Genomic DNA, 25,520 nt, shown 5'->3' on the forward strand with positions numbered 1-25,520 from the left:
TAATCATTCTGGTTGGCATAAGAGAAAATAATATTGCCAGAATAAAATTATGTTCTTTTACTGTGTTACGGTTGGAAAAAAAGCATGTTGCTCAAGCAAACTGTTAACAGCCTTTCAGGCAGCAGTCTAGTTGACAGTAACAAAATGTCTTTGAGAATTCTCCCCTCAAACAAAGTAGCAAATGGGAATTTTGCTATCCTCAGCATTTCGTCTAGCCCAGTTTACAATGTATGGGCACCTGAAAATAATGTTCTGTACCAGGTGTTGAACAACTGGGTCAGCCAGAAAGTGAAAAATGATCCCTACATTTTGACTGGCCTGTACTTAAATCTAGAGTTTTGTGAACCCAAATCTAGAAGTTCTTTTTCCTTCGTAAGAGCCTGTCTGAACGAGCACTGACAATATTTAATTTACTGTTTACTTAAAACAGGCTTGTACTGAATAGTTTGTAATCACGCACTTCACAGGAAATGCACTATGCGTGTGCCTCACACAGCAAAAGAGAACCTAAAGGACCTGAGAGTAGGTTGTGTAATTTCATATAATTGAAGTTGAGTATAGATGCAGCTGGATGTGGCAGTGTCTCAAGATGATGTGGATGTGTTTGATAGGAAAATTGGAAAAGATGAGGTATTCTTTTTCATTAGGAAAAAAAAAAAGAGATTTGCTGTCCTAGAAAAGATTCGTATAACATAACGCACCAGATACTACAATACAGCTTGATTTTCAGGTGCACCTATTAACCAGTAATAATGTTAACTGAAAAAGTAAAATACGATGAATAAAGATGGGGCCAAACTTTTGAGTTTTGACTAGCAATATTCTACTTGTGCAAAATTCTGATTTTATGGCTAAATTATGCATGGCACAAATACAGTGAACATACATGAAATTTAACAGAAATAAACTCTTATCAGCACATACACATCAAAAGGAGGGAACCATTCATGTAAGTATAAATACAAACAGAGGCAAAGGAAAGTGTCAGTTGATGCATGAAGTGTGAGTTTGGGGTTTACAATTATATGCATATATATAATTTCTTATGAGTGGTGATTTCATAGCAAAAAGGAAAAAATGGACAAGGATCACCAGAAAGAATAACCTTCAATCAGTGCATCAGTGCTCATGGTTCCTCATACCTGAATGGCAGAAAATGTGACACACAAAAGATGCAGACTTGAAGAAGTAACAAGCATTACATGTATATGTAATGGAGAGATGCAAATTCACACAGCTAAAAAAAAATCAGACCAAATGTTTGAAAGGGAGGAGGACCATTCAAACAAAGAGGTCCTCTCCCATCCTGGGTATTTCCCACTGTTTACTTAGGGTATTTGGAAAATTGTAACTCTAACAGCGTGTGACCCAGGTACTCTGTTCCCCTCCTCTGATCTTCCCTGATAATGAACAGAGCCCTTGCATCTGAAGAGAGGAAAGGAGAAGAGGGAAGTCAATTAATCAAAGCCATTTTTCCAGACACATTTGCAGCTATGGAGCAGTTTAAATATCACACATGAGCACATATACATTATGGAAAATGCATGGGCATTGGCCTGACAGCGGCTTTTTAAACAACACATTAATGTCATCCCTAGCAGTACAGTGTATATAATACAGTTTACAAGCTGCAACAAGCAAAATCTCCTTATGAAGTTCTCTGTGGTTACTTCGTACAGTCACCATGCACTTACATATAAATATCAACTCTTTTTATTTAGCAAGAAAGGAAAATGGAGGCAAGAATCATGCAACTTTATTGAAGCTACAGAACTGTAAATAAAGACTCCAAAAGTGAAAAGTACTAAGCCCCAGTTGACAACATGGGGCAAAGGAGCCCACCACTAACAAAATGCGTCCTGATTTTTAGGAAACTAATTTATCTATTGGATGACAGTTCTCCAGAAACAACATGGGAGGGAAAAAAAAAATGCAGATCTGAGCTATACTGGGTTCTGAACACATTGTGACTTCTTTTTTATTTGGTTTCTCCAATGCTACATGAAATGCAGCTGTTCTCAAAAAGAGTGCCTTTCCAACAAATCCACATCTCTCCCTAACAGTTTATTTGTCCGTACAACTGTGGACAAGAAAAAAATATTTGAAAAAATATTTATTCAAGTTCCCCTGAGGATTTATTTTCTGCCTGAACATACTTAAATTTGGAAAACCTCTGTTGTATACGTATCCTACAATATGTGCATACTGGGCTCTGATAAGCAATCTCTCTCTGCTCAACCCTCTGTTCTTAACAAATCCCTGTAATTTGGTAAAACACAGCCTGGGTCTTGACCTATTCGTATCTTCAGTAAGGACAGTCAACCATTAAATATTCTTGTTCCCAGAGGTGTACAGACTTTGTTCAAACATGTGCTTTTTTAATTCATGATGTGTCCAACTAAGTATTTCTTCTGTAATGTGTGTCTCTGAAAGACACGTAAGCAACTAGGTATCATGTGAAGCTACAACACAGACATAGAGATTAGTTTAAGTGACACAGCAGTTTACACCTATTGCCAGATCAAGATACTGTACTAAGTGAAATATTTCAATTTGCCAAGTCAATCATAATACTAACATGTGTGGTCTACGGGGGTACCGCTGAAGTTCTTGAGGTTCATTTTTATATGTTTAAATAAATTTGAGAAAAACATCACTAAGGCAGTCTTTTTTAGAGCAATGATACAGACAGTTAGAATGATCTTGATTTTCAAGAATTTGAAATTGAAAGCTTAATTTAGAATTTCCTAACAGTCATCTGTATTTTTTTGAGAAAACCACAATAGTACTAAGATGCGGATTTATGTATTTAAATACAGTTGAACAAATATTTTGGGTAAGAATGTAGCTATTTTTTTAATTTTAAAATACAAATTCTAACATAGTAAGACCTTGCAGCAATGGCTATACAATGCAAACCAACGTATCAACACTCCCTTTGGAGAATGAACTAACATACCCACACGCATAATCCCTGTAACTGACTTTTACAGATATTTGTCACCGGTTATTGGAAAAAATGGTTTGGGCACAACACCCTTCTACAGATATCTGAGATATTTCATTAGTATTACACAACTTCTAATAACATTTGAGCTGTGAACTGAGAAGTAAACCTGAGCTGTTCTGTCCAATGCATACAGTTCGAAGCTATATAAATACAACATAACTTCAGGGAAACAGAAGAACTATTTAGCTACCAGCATGTTAAAATGCTCATTATGGAATAATTATGGCATCCCCTGCAATGATTTTACCTTTGACTCACTGATAACGTTTTCTCCAACTTTCACTTGTCCTCAATGTACTTTTTGCCTGGGAGACCCAAGCACATTTATAGAGAGAAAGTGGTGGGACTTCAATGGAAAGCAAGCAAAATGTCTTTAAAGGTGGAAATGGCAGAAGATCATGAGAAATGAGTAACACTGACTAAATGAAGATCAAGAGGAAGGGACATTATTATCCATTTACATGAATGTAAATTGTGTGGAGCCAGGAGCTGCACTCAGTGATCCTTGGGGGTCCCTTCCAACTTGGGATATTCTATGATTCTCTGATTCTACTCTGAACAGCAAGCAGAAAGAATACTTTTAGCATAGTAAAGTGTAAGAGGGCATAGTAGATGGGACTAATGGAATTAAATTAAGAGAGAGAAAATTTAAGATAAATACAAGGGAAATTTCCCTTGAAAGCCAGATCTATTAGATTGTGTTATAATCTCCTAAGGGAAACAGTGAAAGCCCTGATCCCTGGAGACCTTTAAATCTTGACTGGATAGAAATGGAGGAGTGAGGACTGCAATGTAGTGGGCTGACATTACAGCAGCCTAGCTCTTTCACATCCCATAGAATTTGTGACTGGCCAGATACTGAACACAAAGGGGCAGGCTCTACCCTCAGTAGTCCAGCAGTAACTTGCACTTTTGTGCAACCACCCTTTCCTCTTTGCCACAGCCTCTGCCATTCCAGTATTAGATGGCCAGTATTTTGCCCCTTCGTTACCTCTTAAACATGAATAAGATATTTTTCCTCAACATTAAATACCTTAAGACCTCCAACTGTTGTTTCTCATTTCTCCTTGAATTTCTAGGTCAGAGGTTGGACTCGATGATCTTGAGCTCTCTTCCAACATAGAAATTCTGTGATTCTGTGTGATTCTCACCTCTTAGGTGACTTAGCCAAGGTTTGAATGCACAGTTTTAGATGTGGAGACAAAGGACAGTTATCTCAACTCTCCAAGAAACCTATTTTGCAGATTTAGTTTAGAAATCATAGTAGCTATTTTTGCAGATATTCCCTATTTTAAGCTCATACTATTTTATTATTATTTTATTATTATCTTCATCGATGATCTGGACGAGGGCATTGAGTGCACCCTCAGTAAGTTTGCAGATGACACCAAGTTAGGTGCGTGTGTCGATCTGCTTGAGGGTAGGAAAGCTCTGCAGGAGGATCTGGATAGGCTGCACCGATGGGCTGAGGTCAACTGCATGAAGTTCAACAAGGCCAAGTGCCGGGTCCTGCACCTGGGGTGCAATAACCCCAAGCAGAGCTACAGGCTGGGAGAGGAATGGTTGGAGAGCTGCCAGGCAGAGAAGGACCTGGGAGTGATGGTGGATAGTCGGCTGAATATGAGCCAGCAGTGTGCTCAGGTGGCCAAGAAGGCCAACAGCATCCTGGCTTGTATCAGAAACAGTGTGACCAGCAGGGCTAGGGAGGTGATCGTCCCCCTGTACTCGGCTCTGGTGAGGCCGCACCTCGAGTACTGTGTTCAGTTTTGGGCCCCTCGCTACAAGAAGGACATCGAGGTGCTTGAGCGGGTGCAGAGAAGGGCGACGAAGCTGGTGAGGGGCCTGGAAAACAAGTCCTACGAGGAGCAGCTGAGGGAGCTGGGCTTGTTCAGCCTGGAGAAGAGGAGGCTCAGGGGCGACCTTATCACTCTCTATAGGTACCTCAAGGGAGGCTGTAGCGAGGTTGGGGTTGGTCTGTTCTCCCACGTGCCTGGTGACAGGACGAGGGGGAATGGACTTAAGTTGAGCCAGGGGAGTTTTAGGTTAGATGTTAGGAAGAACTTCTTTACTGAAAGGGTTGTGAGGCATTGGAACAGGCTGCCCAGGGAAGTGGTGGAGTCACCATCCCTGGAGGTCTTCAAAAGAGGTTTAGATGTGGAGCTTAGGGGTATGGTTTAGTGGGGACTGCTAGCGTTAGGTCAGAGGTTGGACTCGATGATCTTGAGGTCTCTTCCAACCTAGAAACTCTGTGATTCTGTGATTCTGTGATATTTTTTCTGCTGCCAGCTCTAATCTTTGTGAGTTTCACAACACAAATTTCTCTTTGAAACTATCTCTTTACACATTACACATTATTAAAAAAAAAACAAAAAAAAACAAAAAAAAAAAAAAACATTAACTTGAGGCTCCCTAAATCAAGTCACAGTTTGTTTATTATCAACAAACAAGGGATGGAAGCACAGGCAGGGAAGACCATGGACAAAAGGACTATGCAAAGAATAACTGCTAAATTACCATAAGCATGGTGAACTGCACATCCAGTCCACCATGGATAACTGCTGGTCTTCTAGAGATATTCAGGAAATAACCTGCAAAAGTCACAGTCTTCTGACTTCCTTTTCTATCATGATGACATGTGACTGCTGGTCTTATATGTTTCTAAGCACAACTTTCCCACCTGGCGACCTACCAACCCTGGAAAACTATCTGACCAAAATACGTCTATATTATGTTGTCCTACCACATGCAGAAAAAAAAATCCAAACCTGAGAAGAGTTTTCTGACCCAAAGATAAACGTATTGGGCATAGCAGCCTTTGCAAATGTGGAGTTACTAAGGGGAAACAAATATCCCTGTATTATTTAAAAATAAATTTCCACTTACAGAATGAAAAGCACACATTGGAACTAAGAAACACTGTGTAGTTTTAGAACAATCCTTGAAGGATTTTAGTTCTATTAAAATTTCAGGAGAATTTAAGGCAGATATAATTTGCTTTTTATATATCTGCTGATGTAAGGTTTTATACATTTTAAAGATTGACCTAAAATGCCTCCAGGATAAAATATATCTAATAAGCTATGTAACATCACAAATTATTAATCCAAAACATCTGTAAAATTAAGAAATGAAAAATAAATTCATAGGAGAACCAAAGAGAAAAGAATGCCAATCACAACCTCCATTCATGCTCTGAAGTTTCTACATTTCTATTGAAAGCTTTGGCATTGCAAATACCAAAACACAGACAACAACTGTATTATTTCCAGTACTTAAAGTATGAACAATACTATGCCTTTGAGTAACACAGCACAGAACCCACAGGAGCAGACCATAGCTCTTGGCAAGTAGGTGAAAACAAATATACTTTAAATGTTGCTTCGAGTGTGCTTGTTTGTCCTTTGAGATCCTGGCTTTATATTCTTTTAATGATTTCCAATCTCAGAAAAAATCTAAAATAAATTGAATTCTATTTTCAAAAACAATTTACAGACTACATCTACACTGATGATACCAGCATACTAAAATTACAAGTAACAGCACACATTTTAATAGACAGAAATTACAACTAACAGAGTTCCTATATAATCATTATGCAGTTTATTAATAAAATAAACATTACTTTCAAATCAAAGTGTGTTTTTTTTTTTCCTAAAGGTGTTTCAAAAATTGTTACATTGATGAATTAATTTTAAAGACCATTATCAAGTTGTCATTCCAAGACTGATTATTCGACAATTGCTATAAAGCTTTGAAGTCAGAACTTCGATGAAATACTTTTTCAGTCATCAAGTTAGTTTAAACTACTGTATAAGGGTGGTTTTATTTCATTATATTATTATAGGCTCTGAACCCTTGAATGCAAACAATTTCTTCTGCAGTCCATGGACACAATGGACCCCCTGGAATCTAACTTTCATAGCTCAAGCTTTCAGAACCTATGTTTTAGGATACCTTAATAACCAAGAGTTTCACAGTTTTAGGTGGTGAGTCTTGATGGGGGGAGTATTTGAAAGACTAGCAAATCAAGCCACCCTGCCTTGGCCAGCTTCACCTACAATTGCAAATGAATGTAATAATTTCCCAAAATCTGAACAAGCTGGGTTTTCACGTGCTCTATGAATGTGTTTGGACTTGTTTTCTAACAAAGGTACATCAGGCATTTAACACACACTCTGAGGAACAAAACACCCTCTACATTCTTTTACGCAAAAGAACAGTTTCAAGGATCTCATCATTCCCTCTTCCAAAGCAAACATTCTTACCTTAATAGCATCCTTGATAGTAGTGAAAATAAAATGCTAAGTTTTTCAAACATCAAGCATCACGAATTAAAAAGAAAAAAAGTCCAGACATAGGTTAAACTTGTTCATAGTATATATTTCTATATATGGATCAAAAGAATTCAAAATCATCACAGGTGATAGAGTTTAAATTTTTGACATTATAATTTCCCCTTCTCCTTCAGTAGAAGAATTTACTTTATGATGACATCCTAATATGCTTCTTTGTCCCTGGTTTAATGTCTCCTTTGTCCAGAAACAGTTGTAGATCCATATCTGGGCCAGGTTGTCAGCTTGAGCAGTTATTTTTCTCAACCACCATGCAGAAGTGGACAAAGTCAGGCAGTGTTACAAGTTTTACTCTCAGAGGGTCCAAGCTCTCAGAACTAGAAAAGCTGGGATGGTCTCCTGTGGAGTACATCCTCTGACCCACAAATACGTAATTCAGATAGATACATAAACAAGAACACCAATATTTTAATTTTAAAATCCACTCCTCTCAAATAGGTCACATTTTGTGCTCTGTATGTGCAATTTATAACACAACCAATGTGTTTTCCCTTCCTATGCACAACTATGTACATTTTGGTTGGTAATAAAGAGAAGCAAAGGAGTCCTGGGGAGGTTTGAAGCAATCAACAAAACAAGTAGATGCATTTTTATTTTTATTTTTTAATCCACACCTGTACAGAATACCTACACAAGGCTAGGTAACCACGAATTTGGACATCAGGTTTAGGAAAGTGGCACTCTTAACAGTATTCAAGCCATTCAGTCTCTGAGAAAATTATTGAGGAATTTTTGCTTATGCTACTGGTTTGCACAAAGCAGTGCAAAAATGAAACTGGTTTGCTCCTGAATGGCACTGTGCGGCAAGAGCTGGTAGCAATGGCATGGGAGAACAACAAATGGACAGTCCCCTCCTTCATGAGAAATATACATAGTAATAACAGAACTCCATCATAATAGACCTCCTATTTCTGTGGTGCTGGAAGGATAAACAACACCCACTTCTCCTTACAAGGAATAAACATGTGTCAGTTCTTCACTGCATTACCTTACAGGAAATAGTTTTAGATCAAGTGCAGCATTTCTGTATTGGTCAGCACAACCATGAGTAGCAGAACATATACCTGGATTTTCTTAGTGTATTTTTTCTCTCTTAGTAAGTCACGAAAAAAGTCACAGGAAACTGTAGTTCAAAAGAACAATCCAAATTGTTTTTAGAAATCTATATTTTTTCCCACTGTCAGCACCTATACGCACTCTGGCTCCAGACTGTACCACAGGTACAATGGAGTGCATTAAATGACAGCAACACTGTTCTGAAGTTCTTAGGCACTTTAACTCAAAAACCAGAAAGACTTACACAGATGTTATTTGGTTTCCAGATTTTGTAAGCTGAATACTACAACTGAAAATATACATGTATTCCCTTTGTTTAAGGTTGATTTCTGACTTCCTATTAATTCCATTTATTTGGTTATGCTATTTGAAAACTGCTGGTTTTAGTTTCTATCTCTGAACAGTACATTCTGCAGACTGCTTCCTATATAAAATGACAAATATTCAGGAACTAATGCATACGCAAAATACCTTTCATGATAACAGTACAAAATTCAGAAACTGAAATTAATAGGTTAAACTGATTTAAAGCAAGAGATTAGTCCAGTCATGGTGCTCAGAGTCTTTATCACAATCATCCTGCAGATATCATTGTGTGTTTTGAGGAAAAAATCTAAATTGGCTGCAATGAACATTGGAAGAAAATGCTCATCCAGCAAAAGCATAGTACATAACTTAGTCATTTCAGAACCTTTAATGCCTTCAATAAAATCACTGTTACCACACTACCACAAAGACAGCCAGTAGATTAGCCCAAGGCATGTGTATTTTACCTTACTTTCAATGAGAACAGGTACTTAATACTTCTATAAACTGACATTTTTCAGAAAATGTTATTTTCCAGGGAGATAAGAATGATTTTTTTTCAGACATAGCAGACTTGTTACAAACAGATGATCAGTTATCATAAGGAATCACAGAAGCATCATTACATTACCAACACAATTTCTTAAGGGTGAAAATACAACCTATTTTCTGTATGAACATGTTTGCCGTTTACAGCTGAGTGCTGTTTAGTGCTGAGCCATGATGTGGCCAGAAACATTTCTATTGGACGCAGGAAATTTTTTATTCCATTTTCCTTTAGATAATACAACTCTCAAAACTCCCATATCTTAAGAAGAATTTTTTTTTTATTATTTTTTTTAAAGAATGGCCATCTAAACTTTTTGAAATGAAAACTATGCTCCAACTTGAAGATCATCTGTTTTGGCACATCTCATCCTAGATGTAGCTTACCCTTCATTTTGTAGAAAAACTCACGCTCATCAAACTTTATGGTTACTCATTGTGGGAAATTCCACGGAGTTTAACTTGTAACTGCAGTAAGAATGAAATTCCAGTTTGGCCTATGGTTAATAATAATAACTGTGGTGTATCTGGGTATCAGGGCTGTGCCTGTGTGCACTTAGCTGTTAATTCCCTGGGTGGCCCAGGAACTCCCCAACTTGTGTCTGCACAGATGAGATAATGGGCAGACTGGGGACAACTGACCACCTTGAGAAGCGTCAACTGCCAGAGTGCCTCACCACCTTCACAACAAAATGCTTCACTCATTATTTCAGGAGCTCTCCGGGTGGGACCTTCACACAGTTCCAGGGAATCCTGCAGGCAGCTCTTGCTGGCTATTGGCCATGGCCAATAGATAATCACTACATGTACACATATGCTTCAGAGCACTGATTAACATCCGGGGTGGACAATCTTGCCAGGCCATATACAAGAATTAACTAGAATTAATTAATTCTAGAATTAATTAATTAATTAACTAGAACATGAGTCTGGGGAGGCCTAGCAATTTAAGCTGAAGCTGTCATTACAAGGACACTTGTAACAGAAACTTGCATTGCCATCCTGTTCAAGAGATTTGGCTCGTCATGTGAGCATCACCTTATGCAAAGATTCCAGTAAATTAGTGTTGTAGGGGGGTGGTTTTTGTTTTCAATAAACATGCTGTCTTGAAGTGTCTACATCACACCATTTCTCAAAGTGGCAAAGATGTAGACAAGCAAGGCTGAGAGAGAAGAAAATTTTAGATTTAAACCTTTACCAATCACTTACATTGGGATCCTAAAATGACAATCAAGAATTTTATACAGCAGAAAGTTTGTAGAACATTCACATCTTTGTCCTTGTCTCCTCTGCCAAACTTTTCCCAGCCAATGACAAGAAAAGGAACAAGAACATTTTTCTGGTTTCCTTTTCCCATATTTCCTTTTCTTAGATTTTGACAGCATAGATTTTATTCATGAATGCAAAATATTCTCTCTTTATGGCACTAATTTTGTTATTGTAACGAACATACTTCCAACAAAACAATATCACAGGTGGTGAAATTGATAATTTCTGCCAAGGGCTAAGGCCTTGTCTCTACTAATAAAAATAAAAATACTAATCTACACTGAGTTTTCACTCTTTCTACAACCAGAAAATCTGCACCAGCGACGAATAATAGTTATGAGATTCACTACTGCAGATGCGATTTGTAGAAAAGAACCAACATACTTCCTTTCTTTTTCAGGGTAGTTTGCTTTGGGTGTCTGTACTATGAACTCATGAGACTGAAACCTAAATTTATTTATTTGTTAATTTAATATTAAGCTCCTTTTAGTTCACCAAATCTCAGTTTAGGGTGACTACCTGTATAACTGGCAAAAGAAGAAAATTAGTATAAGTATCCTCCCAAAAACCTTGATCAGTGTTGTCTTTCAATGCTCAGTCTAGGGAAATTTTAACATTGAGCTTAATGTGAATTGAAGTTCATATACTTCTGTTTAAACACAGATTAGGATTTCTGTCAGACAAATGCCACTGAAAAGTTGACAATCTAATTAATACAAATAACTCTATCTTCCCACTATAAAAATGCTCTATTTTAATAATTCAATTCTGCTGTGTAGAAACGAATGATAGCATATGTTTCCTGAAATTCAAAAGGAGAAGTCACAGTTACTGTTTTTCAGGCTTTGCAATGATTTTTCACTGACTGTATGTGCCATAAAAATAATTATATCATCAAATTGAAATTGGCTGTTCTTTAGACATTTTAGTTCTTCACAGAAATAAAGAAAAAAAACACACCCCTAAGATCCACCTTGTTTCATAAAATGGTCATCCCGAAACATGTAACACCTCAGGTACACTCCCACAATTAGAAAAAAAGATTTCCTTACCCCAAATTAAAATAATTATCAGCAAATACACTACAGAGTACAGCTGGGAAACTAAGTACCTACAGGGGAAATTGGAGTTGTGCAAGTATCCACATACTCATTTATTCTGACTACCCTTAGCAATGAACCAGAGCCAGGCTGAGGGCTACCAGTCCACATTCCAGTCAACACATTAAATGGTTTTGGCCTCACCTCCCAAAGAACCACAAGACAAAGTTGGAAGCAACTTGCAGCAAAAGAGCCACTGCTCTCCTCCACATGGAAGACGGGGAAAAAGAACCTGAGCATTACTGGTGCCAGTGATTTGTCAGGTTCCTGGGATAGCACATGTATATGTTTCTTTTTATCCAATCAGAACTGAAAATTACTGTTCTACTCATAAAAATTCATGTTTCCAAAAGTTTCATGTTGTAAGGGGAAAACAAATTGAAATCACCACTGCCTTTTTGGAGGTCTGATCTCACTATGTACTCTGTGTTTTCAGAGCACCTGCAAACATTATGGGAATCCACATTAGCATTAGTAAATACGCGCAGTACAAGAGAAAAATCCAAACTCCCTGCCAAACATTCTGAAATCTGCAATGTAAGGCAAGACTGCAAAGTCCTCACATTGTATTTTATAGCCTACCACAATGTGCACTTAGTCTAGTTGCTGCCCATAGGCACTACCACAATAGAAATGTTTAAGAACAAAAGACACAAAAGAGTTTTCCATATAGCTGAAATTCTGAAAACAGGTTTCCGTTAGGTTCTAATGTTGTATGTGGTTAGCTTATGCTTAAATGATTAATTTAATAATGGTCACTCCATTATTACTGTACGGAGTAGGATAACATTTTTTCCTGTAATGCATCACGTGAATTCCTGGGACTGTCAAGCAAGTTCTCACCATCAGATTATCACACAATGGCAATGAAAACAAGCTTGGGGTGTTTGGTTCTCTGATGGGGGTTTACTGCAATGTTTTATCCAGCTACAGGTTCTAGCTCATTGGCTACAAAATAGTACTCATCACTTCTTCCAACTTATTTTGGCAAGAGCCTAAGATTTGGGCAAAAGGCAAAGGAAATTCTTAATTTTCCATTCTTTTTTTTCTTTGTCCCTTTTTGCCAGATACACTCATTTACTTATCAAGATATCTATGCATCAAACAGCATACATTGATCTCTATTCTTTACCTATGGCATAAAATGTTGGTTTTGAGGACTTAATATTTGGTTTAATTCAGGTTTTTGTTTTACCTCCTCATAACCAGAAGCAGTTCTTGGAAGAATTCAGTGTAAGCCTCATGATGTTTATCAAATATTTCTCAATCTATAATTCTAGCCTGTAATATATTCTGAAGATTATTCATCCAAGTTTTTCTACTTCCACCCAATGTTTTAGCTTTTTGCACAAGAACAAGGTTAGTGACAGTTGTATTAATTACATGACAGAAAAGCATATCAAGTAAAATGATTGAAATAATTATTTCAAATATTTTATTTACATGACTATGTGCTATATTAAAAACTGTGGGGGAGAGAATAAGAGTTCTTTCCTAGTAAGGAAGCTTTCTTAATGTTATAACATTGTAAAAACCCTGGAATTATCCGCAGAAAAAAAAATATTCTCTTTTTGCTATCAAAATTTTCTTTCAATTTTGGAGATCATTTCTGAATGGCAATGTAAATTTGGCTTTTAATTTAGTTTTTAAAAAGCAATCAGTACATATTTCAAATACAGGAATAATTTGTTGGTGTTTTCATTAAAATAAACTGCAATGCTGCAAATCTTACATTAAAATATAGATGCACACTAGTAATTAAAAAATAATAATCAAATAAAAAGCACAGCAGAACACTTCAATTACTGATAGCAATCATAGTATAATCTTGTCCTACCAAGTGTGTCTCCAGGTACAGTTTAAGGCTGTCTGTCTCCGCTTTAGGAGGAGTCCAATTCTCTGTTGTTTCCATGGCTTCATTTAACCAGTGAATGAATTCATCCAGCTTGCTTACAAACCCCTTACCAGATAAGAAAAAAGAAAGAACAAGAGAAGCATATTTGTTAGTAAAATGGCAATCTGAAAAATGTATGCTCTATTTTATTTTTTTTACGCTGAGAGAGTGTACTGTACAGTAAACATTTGCCTTTTGCAAGCATACAAGGAGAAAAAAAAATAGTAAGTAGCCTTCTAATAAATGAAGAGCAGAACAGTGTTTTGGGGTATAATCTAAGGTGACATTTTGGGACAGGACAATGTAAAATCCATGTGACTGCAATGAAATGGAAAAAATATCAAGGTTTTAGAAGATATGAGGGGGGTATATGTAAAGTTGCATATAGATTACAGTTGACCTTGCACTGGGGAGACTGGGTGTAGCATGAGCACTTTTGGTTGAAAAAAAGTGCTGAACAAAGCTGCATTAACAAGATACACATTGTTAGACTGAAGGAAGAAACTACTTGTCAGAACTTGGGTCTTGTGATTCCTGTTTTGATTCCTGGGTTGAGACTCTGAGAGACGAAATCAAACAGTAGGTGAGGCAGAATATATAGCATTTAATATAAATATCACTGATTGCATATGAGCCACACAGATGGTGCTCCTGAGAAGACAGGAGCTCCTGCTTCTCAGGAGCACCATTTATTGCAAGATTAGTACCAATTATATTGTCTGATTAAAAATAGTGCCCCTGAATTTACATGATTGGATGATACTATAGGCACATACTGAGTAGAGATAATTTTACTGAAGTCTTATTCACTGCAAAGCAAGACTGTAAATGGAATAAACTGACCGTGATGTTTATAGGCAGCCTGAAAATTAACTCTGAAGAGGAATGGCCATCTATTACAAGCATCCTAAGACTGGATTAAGTTAGGTCTAATGCTGGTTATATTATTGGCTATTGACTGAGTTCCAGAGTCTGGTGTGAATTTTAATTTCCAGTTGGTCAACAGTTCAGTATACACAGTACCTCACTCTTATCACTTTATTTATGGAATGATTTCTGGTAATTATTAGTCTATTCAGATAGCTAAAATGAAGCTAAGAATAAAACTTTAAGATTCCTGAGTCACTCAGGACCCTAACATCCCCTTCTCCAAAGTGGTACCTGAAATTGGAATTCAAACTGAGATAGAAACAGGAGTTTGGGCTTTGGGGCACAGCTGTGTTATATAAAGAAATGCAATTGTAATAAAATAGGTCAAACAGAGCCAATCATACTCTAAAATTCACAGTAGTATAGTTATATTGGCCCAACACTGTGCCAAGAAGCAGTGTCCACTAGTCAACTTCTGCCATAAGGATCAAGTGGCAGTCCTCTGGCACGATGCTCCATGCATACTGTGGACATGTCAGCACTCACTGGGCACTCTGTAGACCCTGTTTTAATTATTATTATATCTTTGATAAGTCACTGTGAGCACCCAGAATGAGTCTATTGCCACCTCTGTCCATGGAACCCACCATATCCCAAAGCACTATAAGGAAAAAAACCTGTTCAGCAGTTTTCACTGTAGGCTGTTTATTGGGATGTTCTACAATGGGGGAAGGAAGACAGGAGACACAACCCTGCAGACCTGCTGACTTAGATCATGGGTGTCTAGTCTGGGGCAAGCAATGAAGGTGGCTGCATCTCCTCTCTCACTACAAGTCATGGCACAAGAACCACATTCCCCATGTCAGGCTATAGGACAGAGTGGGGAATGGGTAAGGGCCAACATGTTCCCTTGACTCCTTACACAGCGTTGCTTGCTTTTTTCCAGCTCGCAGCAGAATGTTAAGAGATGCCAAACTGGCAGAGGAGTGGGAGAAGTGAGCTGACAGGGAGAAGAGCAGGAGGAGTAAAGTCCTAGTGCCTCCAATAAATCTCTGCCTGTATTTTAGCAATGTGCTGTCCTTGAGAGACAAGGTGATATGGTAAGCACACGAAAAAAAAAATGAAGAAAGGCTCTCTCTTGTACACGCATCTTGTATTTTACAAAGACAGACACGTATAACATCTGCCCGCAGTACATGATGTCTGTATGCCTTCAAAAGGGTGCTCAGAAACATTGCAGGCTTGCACGAGTACCAAATGCAGCTATCGGCAGTGGGATTACTTCTGCCGTCTCACAAAACCGGTCCTGTTTCAGAGCATATTTTACACCCGTGTTTGGAAACGCTCAAGCACCAGCATCCTGGACCCTTTTGCCTGCGCTGGGCTGGCCTCTGGCTGCCACCGAGCCACAGGGCCCGGGAAAGGGCGGGCACCCCAGCAGGCTGCAGTGTCGTGCAGGGAAGGCCCGCAGGGAACTGTACGAAATGCAGGCACACAGAACCACGCTGAGGGGCGCCCTCCGGTCCACCATGGCGGCCGGGCACAAGCCTCCAGCCGGGCGGGGAGACGGGAGGGCAGCCCCGCTCCCTCCCTGCCGCGCGGAATTTTTTCCTGCCCGGCAGCGCCACTCGCGACACTCCTGCTATTTTTATTCTTTATCCTTAACACCGTTATAAAATTTTATTGAAAACGTTCGGAAGAACACATCTGCAGAGACTGAATATATCGGAGGTGAAGGAGAAGGCCGAGCCGGGCCGGGCCGCGCGGGGCCGCCGTCTGAGGGAGCACCGCCCGCGCGCCCGCCGTGCCTGGGCCCGCAGCGCCACCTGCCGGCACGGACTGGGCCGGCACGGACCCGCTGCTGCCCCCGAGGGGAGCCCCGGCCCCGGCCCGGCCCGGCTGCGGGTGGCCCCAGCCCCCGCAGTGCCCTCCCGGGAGAACCGCGGGCGGCGCACTTTGAGCCCAGTGGATGCCGACAGATCAAACCATGCTCCGATTAGTTTTGGTTATTTTCGTTTGCTTGCTTTTTGGTTGTGGGTTTTCTTTTCATAGTGCAGTGCCTATGATTCCAGCTTATTTTTATAGCCTGATGCCACCTCTATCATCCGACCCCCAGCCTCGTAACTCATCCCTGCCTGGAAGGCAGCTCTGGACTAGAACTTAAAACCTGTGCGAATATAATTGACTGCAGCAGCTTTGGAGAGATGCGCAGCCCTACAGTTTGCTCGTTCTGCTGAACTCTCCCTTCTCCCCTTTGACTTCTGTCCAGGGATGGCTATCTGTGGGCTCTGAGATCCAACCCAGCCCTCACCATCAGCCTCTATCTGACACAAACGACTCTGCCTCCGCCGACTCAGCTGTTGGTTCAGCCAGCCAAAGGCAGGCGGCCACACGCTGCCTGGCACCCCGAGAAGGAGCACCTGCCCTCTCAATGGGCCAAGTAGTCCTGTCAGATATACAAAGCCATGTCTCTGCTCTCCTCAAGTCTCATGAACAGAAATGGGAGCCCAAAACCACCCCTACAGAAGGACCGCTGCCCTTCCACAGATTAAGCAACCTGGCGTCCTTTATAGCCTGGTTAGTTGGAATGGAAAATAATCAACAATGCCCACGTACACAGTGACTCAAATTACATGACATAGTTGCTTTTCTCGTCATTCAGGACATTTCTCAGAATATACATGTGTTCAACAAAAGATATCAATAAAATGAGTCTTAAAAAGTAATAGGGAGAAAACAGTCTTCCAATAGAGAAGAATCTACCATGAGACTCTGACAGAGCATAAAACTATGCTTTAAAAACAGGCTACAGCATTAATTTTATCAAAACAAAGGGTAAGACCTAATATGCAATCCTGAATCCAAATCGAGTACTCAGTGAAGGAAACTTATAGGAAGACAAATTATAACAAACACAGAATATTTTTTCAGTTTCCTTCATTTTATACAGATGCACAAGAAACCACTTCACATCCCTTCTTAGACACTTTTTACCTTCCTGGTTTTTCTGTTTGAGTTTATATTTTCCTTCAACAATCTTAAGGTGTGGAAGAGTTTCAATCAGATAAACTTCAGTATAGTTTTGCTGATTTATACAAATTAAGTATCTGATCTAGACACTATCATGCTTATAATGAAAATACTGTAAAATCTACCCAACTGATGCCTTGGTAAAAGAAAATTAAACTTGTATTTTCCATCACAACTTCTTGGAAGTCAAAAACCCAAAGTCATCCACATTGAAGCTAGAAATTACTGTACAAGAATTCCTCAGGGAGAAAAAAGGGGAACAGAACAGAAAAATGGAGCACCAGTATAATCCAGTCTTTGCCTCTTGACCAGCTGGTTCAGTTTTGTGAAAGTAATAGTTTTGTACTGTGCCAGCAAGCTAGATGTTATTAAAAAAACTCAAGCCCCTACATGACACGGCATAATGCTATTCTTATTCTGTGCTGTTAGTACAGAAGAAAAAAAAAAAAAAAAAGTTGCTTACTGGATGATTTGTAGCAACTTCTGTAGTAAAGTTTGCAAATAATGATAAAGCTTTTCCCATTCCCCATGTAGAAAATTTTAAAACATTCAGCATTAAATCATTCAGCTTTTCATTTTGTTTTATGACAATTTTACAGATTTTCCTAGGGAGAGGAAAAAGTTCTAATCACACATCCCTGAACAAAGCTAGAGCAAAAATGGCTTAATTTGAAATTTGGCATGTACAAAGTTATTTTTTGTGGTCTAATTCTATTTGTTCTGGATGGATAAGAATTAAAAAGAAAGACAATTGTAAGAACTGAGAGAAAAACGGCTATAACTCAGTGTTTCTACTTTGGTGCTGGCGGTCTTATGAAATGAAAACACACTTAATTCATTTGTTCTATAAAATTAAAGGATTAATTAACCAAAGAATTTTTTTAAATGGTGGGATTTAACTAGAGATCCTGAGACTTCCTCATTAATGACCAGAACTCTCACATTTTTTGAGCTGTAAGACACGAGAATTTTCTTGAGTCAGACGAAAGGGTAGGGATGGATCAGGACAGAGGCCAAAGGCCACATATGTCAGGCCAAGGAGGGGGGCACTCGGAATGGTGCCTTCCACCCTGGTTCTTTTAAATGTAAGGGCCTACCAAAGACAGACATCCCCAAGGTACTACATGGGGCTCCCTACAGCCCATATTGTTGGTCAGAGGATCTTGGGTTAGGCTGAGTGGTGGTGTCGGGCATGTGGGAAAGCAGCTGTGGTGGTCTGCTGCCAGCACAAGAAACCCTGGAGCAGGGCAGTGAGGCCTCCAGAGGTGGTCAGATGAACAAGTCTCACATGCGACTCATTACACTTAGTAGGACTGTGCATTCTATCTATCCCAAGTGTGTGTCAGAAAAATTAAATACTTCAAATGATCACAGAAATTGGTCATCTTTGGCATTGCAAGTGTTTGTGCCTGACTCCATTTCTTTTACCTTTTTTCCTGGACCCTATCTGAGTGTTCCTTCTTTCTCACAGCTGTTCAGCACACCTTCCTGCTCACTACCAGCACCCTGCTGCTGACTCTCTGAGCACAGCCCAGGAGTTCCTCACGCCTGCGTCTCCAGCTTCCACAGTCCCCTGTTCCACTTTCCCACTGAGCTTCAGATGCTCACCCCACCTCTGGCCAAAGACCAGAAACAAGCTAGCAACAGACTTTCCTCTTCCTAGCTTGTGGGAGCAGACCTGAGGCTGATGCTCATCACCATCGCATGAGTCAGTCAAAGAAGTGTTGGTACCACCTGGCCTAGCCACAGTTTCCCTGGAGCTGTTGGCACAGCTGATGCCCATATCGGAAAAAAGACTAAATAGAGCCCAGGAGAAATGTTACCGGCTGTCAGCAAAATAACAAGCAGTTGATCAACATCGAAACTTTTGAGAACAACTGTAAAACTAGTGCAAACATGAGTGCTTATGAAACTGTAGAAAGTCTCCAGTCCCTGATGATATCCCTACTTATTTTCTTAGCTTGTCAGGGGTGTTACTCAGACATATTCTCCTTGGATTGCATTTTTCTGACCAGAACACAACTGAGACCTCCCAGGAAAGCTTTTACTGTCACAGTCATGGAAAAAAAAAAAAAAAAAAAAAAAAAAAAGCATGACTATCGAGTGAGTCACTTAAAATTATGCACAAAATGCCTCTCAACTCAGAGAACATTGCTTCTTACATTAGAATTTTAAAGTTTCCTAGCTTCTTAGCTTCATTTCAGTGGTCAAATTTTACTTTTACATTACAGTCTCTCAGTCTCTCTCTCTCTCTTTTTTTTTTTTTTTTTTTTGTCAGATAGGAAAGTAAACAGTTCTGGTGTTCAATAATTTTAGCACTTCAAATGATCTCATTTAGACTTTGAAGTTCAGCTTTCATTAATCGAATGGAATGGAAAAGGAGGAAGTTTCCATCTTAGCCGCAGCTATCACTTTACAAATCCAGCTTTTTATTAGACCACATTTAGAATGGAAACAAACTAAAGCCAAGTTCTGTAATTTTGAGCTCTAGTCTAAGAGACAGTACATTTATGATTACAAAAAGAAAAAAAAAAAAAAAAGGAATTTTTACTCTACTGAAAAATGCAACTTTTTTATTTTTATATTTTGCACTAAAACCAGCAGTATCTTAGATATTTTGTGTATATGTTTGATACAAGATCCCTTTACATATAATATGCATAGGTATATGCGCTAAAGGAAGCTAGCATTAACACTGTCTAAATTAGGATATAAAATTTGGAGAATGCAACTGTTAACACCATTATGAAAAGCTGTATGTATACCCTCTTCCTATGCCAAATTTTGCTTTTTATAGAAAAAATTCCCCAGATGTATTGTGCCTCTGTGTGGCACAGGTAGGAACATTAATTCAATACTTTTTGGCTTGTAACTTTAAGCTGTGGAGTGCTAACAGTGTTCAGCTTATTAGGCTAACATTTTCATTTAACATGCATGCTGGCTTATTGTACTAAGGCATACTTAAGGCAGTTTTGGTCACTGCATTTTTGAAAGTAGAAAACCCTTCTAATGAGTTGACCTAGGATTAAAAATGGAACAAAACACAAGCAGCAAACCGTTAAATACAAACATACTAAACTCATCTGTTATGGTAGTTAAGAGTGACTGCAGAACATCTACTGTGTTCCACAAACCTCAGTATGGAAGCGCCAGGCAACAGTGCTTGTTAAATCACTACCCCAGATCTTTTTTTCTCTCCACCTTCCCTTTTATTACACAAAGGGAGTTCTCTTCTTAAAAGAATTGGTTATGAGGCTGTGTGCTTAAAAATGAATGTCCAATTTTGTTGCAAGCAGACAGTGTTGTAAAGTTTGTTCCCAATTTACAAAAAGACTGAGCTCACAGAGGGGTCTGTGTACAAGGATGGGCTGGCTCTAAGGGCTCTTCTATCACAGAATGCATTAAGAAAACCCTTTGTCTGACCACAAAAGGACTTGCATATTAGTCTCAGGAGGAACTCATTCCTGCCCATGGACTTTATTTTCAAAAGGATAAAAGTGCACTTTCTTCATAGGCAAAGGTAAGTCAAAGAAATCCAGGTACTCAAGAGGATGAGGTTGCAACAAACTGCTATGGTCAATTTAATTGGAGTTAGACCCAGAGGCAACAATAAAACCATTAGCAGTACAGATGTTAGGGATCCCCAAGGAACTAAGATGCCACAGTAGAAAATATTCTTTGTGTGATACTGTCAAGATTCTGTGGCAGACTATGACCTTGCAAAATATAGAACTGACCAAATTCATCAGGAGGATGCTAATACTTAATATGCATTTCAGGATACATTCGTTCAGAGACAGCTTAGAAATACAACTTAGCAGCTTTTGGCTAAGAAGTTCCACACTTACTCAATAACCCCAGACTATGAGAATATGTCACTCTAAACAGGGAAAAATAAGTATTACAGACTTTTCAGAGCAGATATTCATGTAAAGACATATCTTGGTTTTCTACTAGATACTGTTTAGAATTTTTAAAGACCAACTACTACACTACAAAAACCTTTCACAAGTGCTGTCTTTAGGTTTTGTGTCCAACTACCACATACAGAATTAGAAATGAGTATTGAATGTGTTTTCTCTAATGTACATCTATCTTATTGGCTATGATTTATGCAGCTACAGAATGAAAAACCATGGCACAGGATGTTCACTGGCTCGTGACTTTTCCTCGTTTTAGAGTTTCCATTATGCATCCTGATGATGGAAAACAAGAAGAACTAATACATAAAAATATAAGAGTTATATCAAGCACAGCCAGTCAGACATAGTTCAACTTTTCAGGGAGATGTCACCAGAGAGTTGAGAGTCCTTCTAGACTTGAGTGAGAGTGACAAAGCACAGTTCTTACATGCCTAGGAAAACACTGCAAATTAACTCAGTTCGAGCTTGGTCCCTAAAAGTCACTGGTAGAATACTCTTGACCCTAATTTTTGCAGACCTTATGGTCTACTACTAAATATACGGATTTTATTAGCAATCCCGAGTTATTTTTCCATACTGTAGTCTGACTCGAGCAGGAATGGCAGAACAGATTTTTAAGAAGTTCTCAGTTTCCTAAAGCCTTCTAGGTAAAAGAGTCACAACCAAAAAGGGTTTAAAAAACAGGATACAGATGGACATGCAAAATGTTACTTTTCAGTCCATTTAAAATAACTGCATTTGAAGACAGAGAACCTGATTCTGCACTATAAATGTTACTGACTGCACAGGATTGATGTGTGGTAGCAGAAAAAGTCAAAGAGCAGGTTATGCTAATTTGAATATTAAGAACTATTCCTAAACATATCTCTGTAGATTACTTAAACCTTTCCATGGTACCACAAATGTTTTTCTTTCCTCATCCTATGCCTTGTCTTACCTTTGCTCAAGGTGAAGATCTACTTTAATTTTAAAAGAACCACCATGAGGCCTCCAATACTATTTCAAACTTTTAAATAAGATCTAAAAATGGACATTTAGACTATCGACAGATCAACTCTGGGGCAGAGCTAAAGATAGACACAGGAAGAGCAAGCCAAACTCTTCCCAAGCCCTGTTCCTGAGAGGTATATTCTTAGACAGCAGACACGCTTCCAGCACCACTGATAACACTTTCCCCGGCCTTTTGAAGGATCAGTGAACACCTACAACCATAGAAGCAAAATCTGGGTGCTGGAAGGACACTGCTGGGCAGCAGAGCTCCATGCGGCCTTGAGGCTGAGACAACTACGCAGACAAATGCCATGTAGCAGCATAGAAAAGGCCAACATCCTCGTGACTTTGCAAGTGCAAAGAGAGTAGAGAGAAGTAGTGAAGGGAAGGGAGGGGAAGGGAAAACTCTCTGATTCATCCATCATTTAAAGAATCATCTGGTATGAACTTAACAGCAATATGGATTGGTTGTAAACCTCCAGAGATGCCATCTGCTCTGAAGGCAATAACACCAGGCATACAAAATGGCTGCTGATCTTTCCTCACAGTCATGTGACCGTGCTTTGTAACCGAGACATCACGTTAACAGCCACAAAGCCAGATAAGGTTTTAGGCTTCCTGCATTCACTCAGGTGAGGAGAGAGTTCATGCTGCGAAAATAGGGGAGGCCAGTGCTGCATCTCCAAAGTGGTGTGAGATTCAAAGCACTCCTGGGAATCAAGCAAATAAGTACATTAGCATATCATTCCTTGTGTGGAAAATTTTTACATATGTCTACACGTTTTAGACGACAGAAAATTCCTTTGCTTATCTGCCTGCCAAGTTATCATGCGGAACAACTGGGAACTGGGTTCTTTGCAGGGCAGTATCGTAAACCTTTCCAGCTCCATGGGAGACCCAGGCCGGAGCACGGCTGCAAGGCAGCTCTGCGGGAAGGCAGCCTGAGCCAGCCCCCTGCTGGAGGCAGCTTGGAACGCCTGAAGAACTTCATTTTGCCGGATACCTAAATCACCATCTCAAAATGATGAAAATAATATTGGGAATAATAATAATAATAAAATAAAACACACTGCTTTTATTCACATAAGTTTTAGCACTGTCGGATTTCACAGACACAGATATAGTGGTTAAAGAGGTAAATATTCCTCCATGGTTCCAAACAGTACTGCCCTGTCAGAAAACCTCCCGGGTGTAAATCTGTAGCCGTGAGTTTCTATCACTAATCTCGTTCAGCACCCCTGGTCTGTGCTCCGCTGAAATTCTGAGGCAGAGTGGAAAAAGGTTCCCGAGGAAACAATCTGAAACTATGGAGTGAACAATATAAGCAGCAAAGTTAAAGGATACCTGATACCCTGAGATGAAAGTTAAAGGATACCAGGATATCCTGAGAATGAGACAGGACCAGGAAAGAAGAACAGGCAATAAGGAAATGGGGCATGAACAGAGAAAAAAACAAATAAAGGAGCAAGAAATACAGGCAAAGGGCAAAGTAGTTCCTTTAATTTCATTACTTTTTTTTTTTTTTTTTTTAAAAAAAAAAAAAAGGCCATTTTCTTGAGACTATTGGGAATAAAACTGGCATGCAAAAGCTCTTAAAGGCAGAACAGTCAGCAAATGTGATACTGTGAGTGAGCCCCAAGCAACGTACAAACTTCTGAATGATCCAAATGGTCTGGTCAGTGCTAGCAGCATAGAACATTGTTTCTGAAAATACATTCATTCACAAATAGCAATGCCTGATATTGGTCACATCTCCCAGTAGCTCTCACTACTCTTAAAATAACTTTTTCTGAGTCATTTCTTCTTTACATAAATTGCAAGAGGCCAGCTAGGGAATAAAGATAGGTGTCCCAAACATGTTCCAGTACAGGGTAAGTTTAAGTTCCTCTTACATATCAGAGCATCAAATATCTTAAACTAAGGCATTTTTAGATTATACCCTCATGTGACCCTAAGTCAAAGACTTGCCATATCTAGAGATCATCCAAGAGAAGTGAACATTTTTAGGTCATCAACTGTTGTCTGTCTAAGACAGTAAATCCGGGGACAAGTTATGACCACAGAGTCTCCACATATTTGTAGACAAAGACACCCCAAGAGAAGGACAGAAGCTGCAAATATGCCTGAGACAAGAAGGATAGTGCAAGCTACTCCCAAAAGGAAGAGGTCAGACCTGAAGCAGTAGCTGGAACAAGGGTCTGGATTCTGGAATGACCCTGGGCACAGTACAGTAGAAGGGAGAGTGGCTTGGCTAGAGGGGAACTGGTAAAAAATACCAGGCACCAAAATGAGTTGTTATGTCCTGTGTACAGGATAGGGGCACATTGCTGTGATATATTCACATGGCCCCAATTTCTTTTTTTTTTTTTTTTTTCTACTGTGGGCAACTCTAAACTATAATAGAAAATTTAGAAGTTGTTTCAGGATCTGTTATTCTTAAGTACAAATTTATTTTTTAAATAGATGAACCTATAACCAAACTTCCTGGTCACAACTGTCCCTATTCTTTCAGTATGAAATATCTGTTGTGTAGTAACCTTGATTCAAACTCTGTGGTTAGTGCGAGTCTATAATCAGCATCTTCATTTTCAATGAAGCTAGTCATCTGACTCACTTTTTCTAAAAATGCTGCCAATATAACTATTGATGTTGAAGCAACTTATGGTGATGTAAGGGTACTTGGAAGTACTGCATTGCCTCTTCATATAATTATTTTAACTGTTGTGTTGGCAACATACCTTATTTTCAGATTGTTTTACAGCTAATGTATGTATTGATTATGAGCTGAATTGAATCCAAAAGATGAACTAATACTCATTTGCAATTTTTCCATATAATGGCTTCTGTAGTATATTAGACTCCAGCTTTATTCTGCTTGGAAAAATAGGCAGTTATGGATAAGCATCATTCCTTGGTTTGCATGCCCCGAGTACTGGGGGGTCAGATGGTGACCTGGGGGAGGAACGTCCCTGTGCAGCTGCCAGCTCTGCTGGTGACCAGCTGCCCCCCTGTGAACAGGCACTGGCAGCACTGGAGGATGTTCAATCACAGCCGCTCTCCCACCTTCCCCAGCTGGTCATAACAGTTCCTTACTCTTTGATCTCATAGTTGCTGGAAATGAACCTCTCTTCCCTAGCATTTAATTCCTGTAAAGCTGCATACGATATACATGCA

At 39.3% G+C, this 25,520-nt stretch overlaps 1 protein-coding gene across 4 annotated transcripts in view; it reads right to left on the reverse strand.

Moving 5' to 3' along the window:
• AKAP6 (A-kinase anchoring protein 6) overlaps positions 1-25,520 on the reverse strand; it is a gene marked incomplete at its 5' end in the record, with an annotated part of 224,730 nt that overhangs the window by 143,953 nt on the left and 55,257 nt on the right. For all 4 annotated transcript variants that reach the window (XM_084287751.1, XM_084287749.1, XM_084287752.1 and 1 more), the window contains one exon: positions 13,477-13,599. In XM_084287751.1, coding sequence (XP_084143877.1) covers positions 13,477-13,599 — 123 coding nt within the window. The remainder of the gene's footprint in view (positions 1-13,476; positions 13,600-25,520) is intronic.

This window comes from Netta rufina (assembly GCF_964035555.1).
Source record: "Netta rufina genome assembly, chromosome: 5".
In the NCBI taxonomy this organism is placed as follows: domain Eukaryota; kingdom Metazoa; phylum Chordata; class Aves; order Anseriformes; family Anatidae; genus Netta; species Netta rufina.